Genomic DNA, 13,309 nt, shown 5'->3' on the forward strand with positions numbered 1-13,309 from the left:
ACAGTTGCGGACCTCTTGTTCTCCTGCTTTTTTTAGTGCACGATTCGTGATATCGCCTTGTCCAAGTCTCCCTCAAGTACGCTGCATCGGTACTACAGACTGAGGTACATGCTAAAATCCCTGCATGTTTAGGAGAATAGATATCCGGTTTCACGTAGGCTGTCGCGCTTAAGTGGAATAGTTCCCTCAGTTCATACACGTAGCTGTCCGTGCAATTGATTCCTTAGCCGTTTTCTAACTCGTGGATCACCATGTTGGTAGAATAGTTGTATCAGCTTAGTGCTGCAACGAGGGTCTTTGCTTTGATACTTCGTATAAAAAATCACGACAAACACTTAGTTATTTGTTTATTCTAGCAACAAACACAGACGCATTCAGACTCGGGTAGCATCTACCGCTTGCACAAACACATTCCCCAAAATTCGTATGACAATGTGGGACATACAAGTGCTTGTGTTAGACAGAAGGTCTGACATTTACTAAGATCCCAATTCTCTCCCCTGTTTTTTGGGAGTATACTGACAGCAAATCGCAATTCGCCCCGAAGAAGTCAGACCTCTTGTCGAACCGGAAATGGAAGGCTACGATTGGCAAACGTTAGATCAAACAGTTCGCGATATTCGCGATAACACAGTGACCGCACGCTCAAGAGCCACTTATCAGAACGCTTACAGTCGTTTTCTGGCGTGGTTTACCTGCCACAAACCGCATCTCGCACCCAGGCCCTTTCTCAAAGACCTCGGTGATATTACGGAGTGCTCGCTTCAACAACTACGCTCTCGTATCAATGAATTTGTTGTCTAGAGCCGCAGTATTTCCCCACTGGACTTTGCGGCATTAGACGCATCTGACTTTGTTACATGGCTTGTGACGCTAGAGCGAAAGGTTGGCGGTACCCTAAGCTACTCCGCTCTGAACACGCATCGGGTAGGGCTGTTTAGCTTGTTTCGTGGATACGACCACACCATGCCCAAGCGCTTAGAGTCAGAAATCACAAACTACTTCAAAGGGCTCAAGCATAAACTTGCGAAGGACGCAGCTAATGGTGAGACCTCCGTCAAGACTGGTAAGGGACCGCTCATGTTTGATCTGTACTCCTTCCTGTGCAAAATTATGCTTACTCATGCAGGCAAGGAGATGGTATTTGCCCACGCATACATGGTAATTGCTTGGAATCTCATGTGCCGCGCCTCCAACGCATTTGGAATACGCCATTCACATATGGAGTGGAGAGGCGGCGCGCTACAGATTTACTTCGCGCATATGAAGAACGACCAAGGTGGTGAAAGATCGCGTGACCCTCGCCATATCTACGCCAACCCGCTACAGTCAAGTATTTGCCCCATTCTCGCTTTAGGACTATATTGGTCGGTTTCAAATTTTGACGGTAGTGACCTACTTTTCCTCGGCAGCAACCAGTACGAGCGCTTTAGAAAGTGTTGGCTGCGTCTATTGGCACACGAGGATGTAGCCACCAAATTGCAGCGTCAGGGTCTTAACACCACCGAACTGGGGACTCACTCAATGCGAAAAGGCTCAGCCACGTTCTGCTCTTCAGGGTCAACTGCATGCCCATCGTCTACTGCCGTTCATTTGCGAGCCGGTTGGTCGCTCGGAGGGGTACAGAACACATATCTTCGTTACGAGGCTGCTGGCGACATGCACGTGGGTCGTACAGCTGCAGGCCTTCCTACTGAAAGCTACCGGTTCTCGACCTTAGCATCACATTTCGATACACGCGACGAGTGTGCTGTGATCGGGCTGAAAATGATGTTTCCAGCCTTACCCAAAAAGCTCGAGTACATCGCGGAGTACTGCTTAGCATCGTTGGTCTACCATTCGTCACCCTGAAGGATATTGTCTCTCCACAGCACCACATTTTTGAGACGCCTATTTTCCAAGATGGAGAGCTACTATCAAATCTGACAGACCGAATACGGACAGCTGATGGGTGCACTGAAGCTCGTATTCGCCCGACAGGAGTGCCACCCCATGTCTCGATACTATTTGAAATGAAAGGTCGGAAGGACGGGCTGCTTGACGCGCTAGCAAAAATTGAAGCTACGCGAGTTGATACTGTGCAGGACATTATATCTGAGCTGGAGAAACGTGCTATCGGTGCCGGTACTGTTACATACGACGGTCTTCATGATGCAATTAAGGCGTGTCTTTACGATACTGGCGTTAATGATCTTGTAGAGAAGCTAACAAGCGGACATGATTCTGTCGTCGACAGTGCCACAGAAGATAGCAGTCGCCATCTCTATCACTACTGGGAGGGAAAATTTCGTCGTGTACCCGCTGATTTTACTATTTTCGATTGCTCCGTTCGTCATGTATGGGTGCTTTGGATGTGTGGTAACAAGGCTAAGTAGGTACCGCCGCTCGCTTACTTGATGGCCGTGATATGCCAAGCAGGAAGATGTAAAAGCGTCTGAGTCAGATCCGCTACCTGATGCTCAAGATCGAGAGCGATGCTGCATCTAAAGATCTGCTCAGTCGCAGCCATGCCATCGATGGCGTCACTCAGGTGTTCGTTGAGTGCTCAACCAGCGTCGCTGTTGACGAAACTACTGAGAATTCACGCAAACGACGTCGCGGGCAGCTCAGTTGGGCGACAGTAGGAAAACTGCTGAGAAAAAAGCAAAAACAACAGCTAGTTAACGTCACACACCAAAGAGAGCGATGTTACACACCACTTCTCTTTTGTACCCATCTATTCAGCGTTTGTACCCACCTCTCCAACATAATACAAACTCACCTGTCTGACACTTGTCTAACGAGTTCCGTCTAAGAATCATTCACTGGCTCAAAGCCACTTCAAGATCTCTACAAACGATAAGGCTTATAAAAAAAGCCGGTACCGTATTTTATTTTTATTGTGCTCCCCCTATTTAATCCTATGCTTCTCATACATATAGCAGTCACATATTAAAAGTGGCGACAATTGTACGCACTTAAGTACGAAGTAATAAAAACATTGTGTGACTCTAACATTGATCTTCAGAAATTCATGGTTCAGCGAAACTTAACACTACATGTATAATTTTTCATGTGTCCAGATTTGTTGCATTCACACTTGCTCAACTTTGGGAGCCTCAAGAGAGGGCAATTGTCGCCTCATTTATAATAGGGTGATCGATGTATCGCTCTACTTTAAGCCACCGACTAGCAAAACTGAGGGGTAATATAAATATTACATCTATGCTGTTATCCTTTTGAGCGAGGCATACTACATTCTCTTGGCCCAGTTCACAGCATCGCAATTCTATGACCTCTTATTCATAGCAGCGAGACCTTTACCTTTGAACCATTTTTTGGGTACATCTTAAAGACCTATTTCTAATTTTGGGTACCTCGAGCTCCATACCGGTAGTCAGGGCGATTTGCCTTTTTTATGGACTTCAATAAATAAAGCGTCCTCATTTTATTAAAAATCGACGATGAAGCTAACGTTAGACTCTGAAAAGCACAATAAAAAGAAGCTTGTACTATTAAAAATAGCCAAGTATCAGCGTCGCGGCGCGTCACAGTGCCACTGTGAGTCGGGCACCGTGCCCGGCGCTGCACGTCAACTTCAAAACACCTAATTCTGGTAAAAAAAACTATAAAGCATGCACTCGAGGTAGCATTTGAAAATGAAAGCCTTGACCTATTACATGTAATAGCTGTTAAGGAAAGGCGTTGAGCTGTGTTCGACAAATTAAAAAATGAGCTGCGCGCACTGAGCATCTGCAGGCCAGATCGCAAGCTGTGCTGAGTGGCCCGCCTCTGTCAAAACACATTGAAGACGGTACAGCTGGGAGCAACAACAACAAAAACAAACCGTTTCTTCCTCGCTCTCTCTCTCTCTCTACTGTACATGTAACAGAGAAAAAAAGTCTCTTTACTGCTCAATGAGCAGTAAAGAGCAGTGCTCATAATATTTGGAGCTGCACCAGCTACCAGTATATTGATCGACTGATCATCTTTATTACTAAGTAAGTTTTAAATAAAAGCGCGGCCAGAGAAATTATATGAGGATACAGTGCAGTGGACCTTCACTTTCCGCCTGATATTCTTTAAGCGGCGTAGCTCCCTGGTTGCTACATTGTAGCTGATGACGAGCTGCCCCGTGGCGGCTTGGTATGCGTCGACGCCAAATGGATCAAATGGACACTCTTCAAAGACGAACCGGATCTTTGCGGGACGTTCAGTGCTGTATCAAAAACTGCCTTAACATGTGTCCAATTATAATAGAAAACCACAAAAAATGAACCGTAGTACTGAAAACGCTGTTAACTATAATATGTATTACAAATTGGTTCTAAATTGGGGCAACATGTAGTGGAATCAGGCTGTGTATTTATTCAGTTTTCCTTTCAAATCTTCTCTTCAATGAGAGATAGAGAGCTCTGCCCTAGTGAAAGACAAAACTCGACATGTTTTCAAGAGACGGAAACAAGATGGGCTGAGGACATGTGCTGAGGTTGCTGAGTCACACGATTAACCACTCAGTGAGTGGGGGCTTGGGGTTTAATCGTGTGAAAATAATGCCATCAGGAGTTCGTCTCTGCTGAAAGGCGGGACTGCAACATCAAACCATACACTTTTCAATTTGCCTCCTTCGTCTCAAGTCGACCTCAACCACCTCGCTCGAATCGTCGCAAAACATGGCAGGAGGAAAGTTCATGACGCTCGAGGACTTCAAGATCGCCTTCAACGTCTTCTGCTGCGTCTACGGAGTTGGAACGCTCGGTATGCCCGGCAACTTCTCTCGAGCTGGCCCCGTGCTTGCCATCATCGCCATGGCCTTCATGGCCTTCGCCAACGTGTACGCGTCCGTGGCCATTTGCCGCGTCATGCTACTTGCACCCAAATCCGTGCGCACGTACGGCGACCTGGGTGCTTGGGCTGCCGGCAAATGGGGCCACTGGTTTGCCGTCGTCTCGCAGATGGCTTCGTGCCTGCTCGTGCCGTGCGTGTTCCTCGTACTCGGTGGCTCGCTACTCAACGGTCTTTTCGCGGGCGCCTTCAGCGACACCGTGTGGATCATCCTCATGGCTCTCATGTGTCTGCCGGTCTGCCTTATCCCGACTCTGAAGGAAGGAGCAGGCGCCGCTTTTGCCGGTTGCCTCGGTACCATCATCGCCGACGTCATCGGTGTTGCAGTCGTAATGCACGGCATGCGCGGCCACCCGTCCGTACCGGCACCCGATCTCAAGTTCTCACAGGTCGCCGGCGTGTTCGGCAACCTGTCGCTCGCATACGGTGCCGGCGTGGTCATCCCGGCGCTGCAACGTCAGCACAGCGATCCCAAGCGCATGCCGCGCGTTGTCTTCTTCACGATCACGCTCATCTCTATCCTCTTCCTAGTTCTGGCCAGCACGGCCTACTCGTCCGTTGGCTGCCAGATCACCGGCAACCTGCTTTTCTCCATCTACCCGGACGCCGACACGGGTCTCACCACGCTCGGCTTCAAGTCGGATTGGGGTGCCGTTGTACTTGCCTATCTCTTTATGCAACTGCACGTGACGATCGCCTTCTCAGTACTGCTCAACCCGCCGTTCTACCTGGCCGAGCGTATTCTACTCGGCATGCACAAGAAGAAAGAGAGCGATATTGAGAACGCAATCACCTACGCTGAAGCCTCAACGCCCGCCAAGGACTCGACCGCTAACCCGGCTGTGGACGTGTCGGAGCGCCGGTCCAAGATGTCGTATGTGTCGGTGGCCGATGCCGAAAACCCACACTTCGGTGATGAGGATGAGACCGCCGAGTACCGTGGCGCCAACGCCATCAAGTACGTGCTGCTTCGTGTGGCTATCATCGCTGTACTAGTGATCCTGTCGATCGTCCTGAAAGACCATTTCTCGGACCTGTCGGACTTTGTTGGCGCCTCGTGTCTCTCGCTTAACAGTATCATCCTGCCGATTGTATTCCTGCTCAAGAAGTGTTGGAGTTCCCTTCCAATATACGAGAAGGTCCCGGCCATTGCTGTTGCCGTTGTGTGCAGCATCCTGGCCTGCTACGTGACGTACACGTCGGGAAAGACTTTGTTCTCGCCCACAGAGTCGGACGTGGAGTTCCCGTACTGCGACTCGGAGTTCGAGAACAAGGTCTACTACAACTACACTGCCGTGCACGGAGCGTAAACGAATCCACGATAGATTGCTCTATATCGTCACTGCTTGTTTCATGTAATAAAGTTTGATTGCAACTGAGACTTTAAACCTCTGTATCACTCTTCCCAAACCAGGAAGCGTCGAGTCGAATTTAGCACCATGACGAAAATATCATCGACAGCAGCCGAGTCGACGAAGAAGTTGCACGGCAATGGCCTTGGGTCAATGACCTAAGGTCATCATGATGCACTTGAACGGGCAAGAGATGCTGAGCCGGTGCTGATCGACTAAAATGTGCATGTACCGTACATGGGACGGACTCAAACACGGGATTGGCCATTGTCTGGCATGACGCGCAGCGAGTTGCCGTCGTGCATCTTCATACCAGCTCTCACGGCCGGGATGCCTTCGCTGTTGCTTCGGTAAGGAAACTCTCCGCCGCTGACATACTATGTCACATAGTGCCTGTAAGTCGAAGTGGTCTCTCTTTGGCACATCGGTATCAGCTACTAGGAGCTCCCTTCAGCGCGAATTGGACGCCCGGTCTCACTTTCGGATTCTCCATCAACTGCCAAGCCCCTTTCTAACGTCAAACAAAACGTATCGACAACCATGACCACGTTCGGTCAGAAGCTCCTCACGCTGGAGGACCTCAAGATGGCGTTCAACGTATTCTGCTGCGTTTACGGAGTTGGAACGCTCGGTATGCCCGGCAACTTTTCGCGTGCCGGCCCCGTGCTCGCCGTTATCGCCATGCTATTCATGGCGTTTGCAAACGTGTACGCCTCCGTGGCCATCTGTCGCGTCATGCTGCTCGCTCCTAAGTCTGTCAAGACGTACGGTGACCTAGGGGCCTGGGCGGCCGGTAAATGGGGCCACTGGTTTGCCGTGGTGGCTCAGATGGCCTCGTGCCTGCTCGTGCCGTGCGTGCTCCTCGTATTGGGCGGCTCGCTGCTCGACGGTCTGTTCCCGAACGCTTTCAGCGATTCCGTCTGGATCATCTTCATGGCCTTAATGTGCCTACCCGTGTGTCTTATCCCCACTCTGAAGGAAGGGGCGGGCGCTGCTTTCGCTGGTTGTGCCGGCACAGTCATCGCCGATATCATCGGTGTGGCGGCTGTGCTGCACGGCATGCGAGGCCACCCGTCCGTGCCGTCACCCGACCTTAAGTTCTCTCAAGTCGCCGGCGTGTTTGGCAACCTGTCGCTTGCGTATGGTGCCGGCGTCGTTATCCCGGCTTTACAACGTCAGCATAGTGACCCGAAGCGAATGCCTCGCGTGGTATTGTTCACTATCACACTGATCTCGTGTCTGTTCCTGATCCTGGCCAGTACGGCCTATTCGGCTGTGGGTTGTCAGATCTCCGGCAACTTGTTGTTCACGATCTACCCGGACGCCGATACCGGCATGACTTCGCTCGGTTTCAAGTCGGATTGGGGTGCCGTTGTCCTAGCCTACCTATTCATGCAGCTTCACATTACTATTGCTTTCTCCGTTCTACTGAACCCCGTGTTCTACCTGTCCGAGCGTCTAGCGCTTGGCATGCACAAGAAGAAACAGAGCGACATTGAGAGCGGTCTCACTTATGCCGAGATGGGAACTTCCGCCAAGGAATCCGTCGCAAACCCGTCGGTGAACGCCGTGTCGGAGTGTCGTTCCGGCACGTCCTTTATCTGAGTCGCCGACGCCGAGAACCCTCACTTTGGTGATGCCGAGGCCGAGGCTGCCGAGTACCGTGGTGCTAACGTCATCAAGTACGTCTTGCTGCGTGTAGCTATCATCGTCGTGCTGGTTATTCTATCTATTGTGCTGAAGGACCATTTCTCGGACCTGTCGGACTTTGTGGGTGCTTCCTGTATCTCGCTTAACAGTATCATCCTGCCGGTTGTGTTTCTACTCAAGAAATGCTGGAATACTATCCCGATGTACGAGAAGGTCCCGGCTTTGATCGTGGTGGTGGTGTGCACCTTCTTGGGTTGCTACGTGACGTACACGTCGGGCAAGACGCTGTTCGCCCCGACCGACTCAGGCGTGTCATTCTCGTACTGCGACTCGGAGCATGAGAACATTGTGTACTACAACTATACCGCCGTGCACGGGTAATGAGCACTTGGGGGCTTGTTATTTTTCTTAAATGAAAAAAGTTTATTAATTTCCATGAATTGTTTATCGTCACCAAACGCAGCCTTCGGGACGCAGATCTGGGTCCATTAGGAAGGTATTAAGTATTTCCGAGACTTCGATGAATCTCTGGCACCGTCCACCTCCTCGTCGATAGGATAAGTCCTTCGCTGCACGTAGTATTTGGTTCACGAAGCGTTCGAGTTTCCTCTTCCTCATGTGAATCAGCAACCGTCGCCAGCCTGTATACACCGCCCAGCGTCCACGATTCGGAAACCTGGACGGGAAGCCTTCGACTGAGGTGATCCACGTCACGCGACTACAGTAAGCGCACCATTGCATGTGCTTGCGGTCGTGTACAATAGCGGTGACTCGCTTACGAAGCTCTCGAAACGCCGAGTAGCGATGCTCGACCTGGTATTCTGGTTCGGCTTCTTCCTTCTCTTGTTGCAGTCGCGATCTCCGTTCACTCGTCGTCTCTCCAGGAGTAGTGGGAAGTCCGCGTTGGACGTACTGCAGATAGACGTCTAGTACGTACACCGTCGCGCCGTCTCCGTCTTCGCGGTCGTACGTGGCGCACACTTTCACGCGCTGGACCTGGTTCAAGGTGAAGGCGTGCTTGGAGTTGTTCGAGAGCGTGGACAAACGACGGCCCAGGTCGGCCACGTCGACTTGGTCGTCCGGATCAAAGACGGACTTCATCGCGTGCCATTCCTAGGAAGAAATGAACCTCGCAGACAAAAATAATGGTAAGCTTAGGTGAGACTGCTGGCACTTTCCGAACATTTGGCCAGAGGTGGGTGGAGTAGCAGTGCTGTCAGCAGCGCCAAGCAATTTTGTGCTGGGAACACACAGATGTCGCCAAAACAGCAGCCAAGATGCTTACTCCTTGTATTACTCGTCCATGGTCATCAACTTAGTCTCTCTTCAACTTCAGACTGCAAGTGGATGGATCCTCAATTGATCTTTCAGACCGGACGTGCTCTCTCTTGCAAGCCACGAGGTTTGGATCCTCGAAAGCGATCGTCTTTCCATTTTGCGAACGGATGAAGTCGCCGAGCCGTCACCACGCACCGAAAGTTTGGAGTGAAATCTCCAAGTGGCCATGGCGAATGAATAAGTGCATGTCTCCCACGGTAAAGATCATAAGAACGACATTGGCTTCTACACATATCCATGTGAAGTGCTGGTACCTTTAACCTACTACCTGTACAAACATATGAGAGAGTCTATTTGGCATATTAGTGACTATTACATGTAATAGATGTCTGTGTTGTCCTATTAATAAGTCTGGTTAGCAACGCCGGTTCTTACCTGTACATGTATGATACACGCCTGGCCTGTTCAGCAGCTGGTAGGCTATCGTCGTCTTCGCATTCGGTCTTGTGGCTTGCCACTGACCGATTGTCCTTTTTGACAGCGCACCATCTCACGGACATCCTGATTCGAAGGTTGGAAGCGTCTGAGCTGGACGGACTCACTTGAGAACTGGCAAAATGGGAGGCGGGTCGCTGTTTCAAGTCGGCCACGATGTCGAGTTCTGGCGGGTATTAGTACACTTGAGTATCCTGGCCTTCTGTCTGGTCCTCTTCGAGGCTGCTCTCCACCATGTGGAGCACAAACTCTCTCGGTATGACAAGTACCAGCACATGCTTCGCAAGGTATATCGAGAGCTCATGGTCCTTGGTTTATTGAGTCTCGGACTTAAACTACTGAAGGAGGTACCGGGCATTCACGCCGACAGTAAAGCCATGTTAGCGTTCCAGGTAGCCGACCTGACCATCTTCATCCTTTTTTTTTTTTTGGAACATGGCTGTCACTTAACTAGTGGAAGTACCTAACGACACCCTATGACCTTGACGGCGGCTGTCTCAATCCACCCGCCCTTCCCTATGCCTTCCTGGCATAAGGCGACCTGCTCCGCTTACAGTGGAGAGGCCGCGGGCCCCAAGAGGCCCTTATCCGTTTCCCGCTGCAGCCAATGTCCGACGTCATTGGCCGCATGTGTGTATACCACTGCCCACTGCTTGGTGGGACCACCTCCTGGCCCTAGCTTGACTTGGACACTACGCCTATCATCCATAGCCATATTAGTCAAAGCATCAGCCATCCGGTTGTACTCACGATAGTGATGCTGCCATGTAACCACTGTCAGCTGGTCTGCGGCCCGTTGACACTGGAAGTACACGCTCTGTAAATGTGCCGCTCTGGGCGGTTTCCTCGTTCTATGCTGCTGCAAGATCAAATGGCTGTCAGCGATGACATGAAGGGGGAACCACTCCTCCTGAAGGCATGCCCTGAGACCCATCAGTAATCCCATGGATTCAGCAAGATTGTTGGTCATACGATCAGAACCGTACGCCATACTGCTTACCCAGCATATGGTCGTGCCGGTCCCATCAAGCTTCGTTTTGAGCACCACGGAGCCGCTTCCTCCTGGGCCTGGGTTTCCACGCGACCCCCCGTCAAAGAATAGTAAGTACCGCCAGGGCCCAGTCGTGGTCCTGTCCCGCGACAGCTGCTCGGGAGCCCTGAGGACGTGACGCATTATGTTAGCAGCCCGGTCGTACAGTATCGCTGGCGACTTCTGATGGATATGGATATGTACTGTGTTATATCCGTGCATTAGTCTGGATCTCAAGGAGGCGGAGTGGTGCTCCTCGGATACATTGTTGAGGGGATCGAAATGGGCCACCCTCCATCTCCAGACTCTAAGGCCACCCCCACTCTCCAGCAGCTTTCGGCCACTTCCGTAAGCACCGGGGTAAATTCGTCCAGAGCCGCCGTCGGCAGCTCTAAGTGCAGTTGCATCACAGTCTGCCAGATGCCGGCTGGTAGTTTTGGTAGGATGAGGCTGAAAATAGCAGACACGAGCTTAGACGACGATAACCCCTCCCATCGCCATCGCCGAAGCATAACATTCCGAAGTCGCACTGCTGCTGGGCAGGTCCAGAAGACGTGATACAGGTCAATCCCTCGCTCCCTGACGCAAGCTCGATGAGGGCAACCTAAGAATCCTCTGGTCGGGTCGTACAGTGAGCAAGCGTAGGTCTTAACTTTGTAAAGGGGTTGTTCTCCCCATGGGCCGAGCCCCACAATCCGGCGAAGTCGACGCCATTCCAACTGTGCCAGCCCAGAGCCAGCATGGATGCTGGCCGAATCCCAGCAGCGTTGGCGTCGATCTGCGCTGAAGATGCCCTTGGAACTGGATCGTGCGACAATGGTGACCATCTTCATCCTGGCACTGGCGTTGATCCTCCAAGCGATCACTGTCTTCACGCAGCTACGCAAGCACAACACCGTCGCCGATCGGACAGAACTGATCACTGCTCAAGACCTGGTGGATGCCATCAGTCCTCCAGTCGGCACCCCTCCTACCGCAGCACGTACCGCTTCAAAATGGTGCTGGTCACGAAAGACGATCGGTGGGCTCGAGATGGAGATCGTAGAACGACGACTACTACGTCATCTGTTCCTGCGTCGCTTCGGATTGCCACAGCTCTTCCCGTTCTCCAAGTACCTGCGGCGAGCTCAAGCGAACCAGATCTCACATATGATCGAGGTGGAGCCGTCGATGTGGGTGCTTTTACTCTTTGTGGCATGGCTGATTTGCGGGTTTGTCAGTCTCCTCGAACACCTGAACGTAGAGCTACCTGGGAGTGAGGAATTAGTGGAAGTTATCGTGTCATTTGCGTGGACCTTGGTGGCGCTTCACATCGCAGCGTTGCTATACTTCCGCTCGTGTTTGCATCGAGTACTAAAGACAGCGGGGTACAGTGACGATGACGCTGTTTTGCCTGCAAATCTCCGCGCTATTGCACAAGAGGAGGCGGTTGCATGGAGGAACGAAGCAGCAGATAACTCCTTAGATACCATGAACCGGGTGCAGGAAGAACTGGAGGAGGTCGAGGCGCGTCGACACGCCGAACGTCACGCGATTCTCCGGAAAGATGTCGGTCTTCAACTGGCTGTAACATGTTGCCGTAACCTTAAGATGGGTGGAGACGTTAAGCCACGTGAAGCGAGCGGCGTACAACCCGAGTCTCCAGAGATTCACATCCCGTTCTTTTCACGGAAAACCTGGCACGTTATCGTTATTTTTCATCTAGTTCTTAACGGTTTCTTTATCGCACTATTGGTGCAGTGCGCAGTGTACGATCGGGACGTTATTTACGGGGAATTCGGATTACTACCCGCTCTCATGGTCCCACTCCCGTTGGCACTCAACACTTTGGTGTTCCAGCAGCGGATTTCCAGCTACTTCGTTATCGTCTGCAGCATTTTTCGAGTTAACGCCAACACATTGGGAGAAGTCGTGAACCACTTCAGCGAGATCGTGGAGCTACGCTCTGAATTTGCTGCTTCTGTACTTGCGTCTTTAAAGGAGGATGGCTCGACGATCGAATAGTTACGTGCCGAGTTGCATGCTCACGACCTGCAGCAAACGGGCATGATCGACGTTGACAAACTACGTACAGCTCTAGCGTCGTTTGGCTTTCGGCTGACACGGTTCCGCTTCAACTGCGTCGCCATGTTACTGTTTGAGCTGAGCGAAACCCGCGTTGAGTACGGACAGCTCCTTCGATTGGTGCTGCTCGCTCAACACGAACCTTCAAGTGAGAGTGGACCAGTGAGTCTCCGCCATCATCATTCACTGTTGCAACGAAGTACCATGTCGTATGATGAAGGAGCACGGGTGAATATGCGCCTCACCCGGTCGACTGCACAAGTGTCAGGTCAGGTACCTTTGCTCTCTCAACCGAGTATCGGATCCGAACCAAGACCGAGCGACTTCATGCACCTCAATACACCTGGATTGGCTCCCATTCGGCAAGTTTCCGGTGAGCTGGCGTCCGATTTACATGCACAACATACATGTACCACTGTTAATCGCAGACGACAGCACACGATGGAGCACAGCTACACGCACCAATTTGCTGGCTCCACTTCTCGAACTTTGCACGACATGTTTAACCCCTCCGTCACTAAGGCTTGATAAGGAAGCATGTGACATTTTCCACATGCTTGATTATCAAGCATGTGGGGATCGTCATAGAATGGGCGTTTAGTCCGTTTAGTCCCCA

General features: G+C 51.3%; 4 protein-coding genes across 4 annotated transcripts; 3 read left to right on the forward strand and 1 right to left on the reverse strand.

Annotated features, from left to right (window-relative positions):
* Positions 1-4,652: 4,652 nt before the first annotated feature.
* PITG_11282 (Amino Acid/Auxin Permease (AAAP) Family) lies at positions 4,653-6,134 on the forward strand (the record flags this gene model as incomplete). The annotated part of the gene is made up of 1 exon (XM_002901994.1): positions 4,653-6,134. The coding sequence occupies one exon, from the start codon at positions 4,653-4,655 to the stop codon at positions 6,132-6,134; it is 1,482 nt and encodes a 493-aa protein (XP_002902040.1).
* Positions 6,135-6,716: 582 nt separating this feature from the next.
* On the forward strand, positions 6,717-7,781 carry PITG_11283 (Amino Acid/Auxin Permease (AAAP) Family; the record flags this gene model as incomplete). The annotated part of the gene is made up of 1 exon (XM_002901995.1): positions 6,717-7,781. One exon carries the CDS (start codon positions 6,717-6,719, stop codon positions 7,779-7,781), a length of 1,065 nt encoding a protein of 354 aa, XP_002902041.1.
* Positions 7,782-8,276: 495 nt separating this feature from the next.
* PITG_11284 (uncharacterized protein) lies at positions 8,277-8,927 on the reverse strand (the record flags this gene model as incomplete). Its single annotated transcript, XM_002901996.1, has 1 exon — positions 8,277-8,927. One exon carries the CDS (start codon positions 8,925-8,927, stop codon positions 8,277-8,279), a length of 651 nt encoding a protein of 216 aa, XP_002902042.1.
* Positions 8,928-11,373: 2,446 nt separating this feature from the next.
* Positions 11,374-12,633, forward strand: PITG_11285 (uncharacterized protein; the record flags this gene model as incomplete). Its single annotated transcript, XM_002901997.1, has 1 exon — positions 11,374-12,633. The coding sequence occupies one exon, from the start codon at positions 11,374-11,376 to the stop codon at positions 12,631-12,633; it is 1,260 nt and encodes a 419-aa protein (XP_002902043.1).
* Positions 12,634-13,309: the final 676 nt, after the last annotated feature.

Source organism: Phytophthora infestans, genomic scaffold (assembly GCF_000142945.1).
Source record: "Phytophthora infestans T30-4 supercont1.19 genomic scaffold, whole genome shotgun sequence".
Lineage (NCBI taxonomy): Eukaryota > Oomycota > Peronosporomycetes > Peronosporales > Peronosporaceae > Phytophthora > Phytophthora infestans.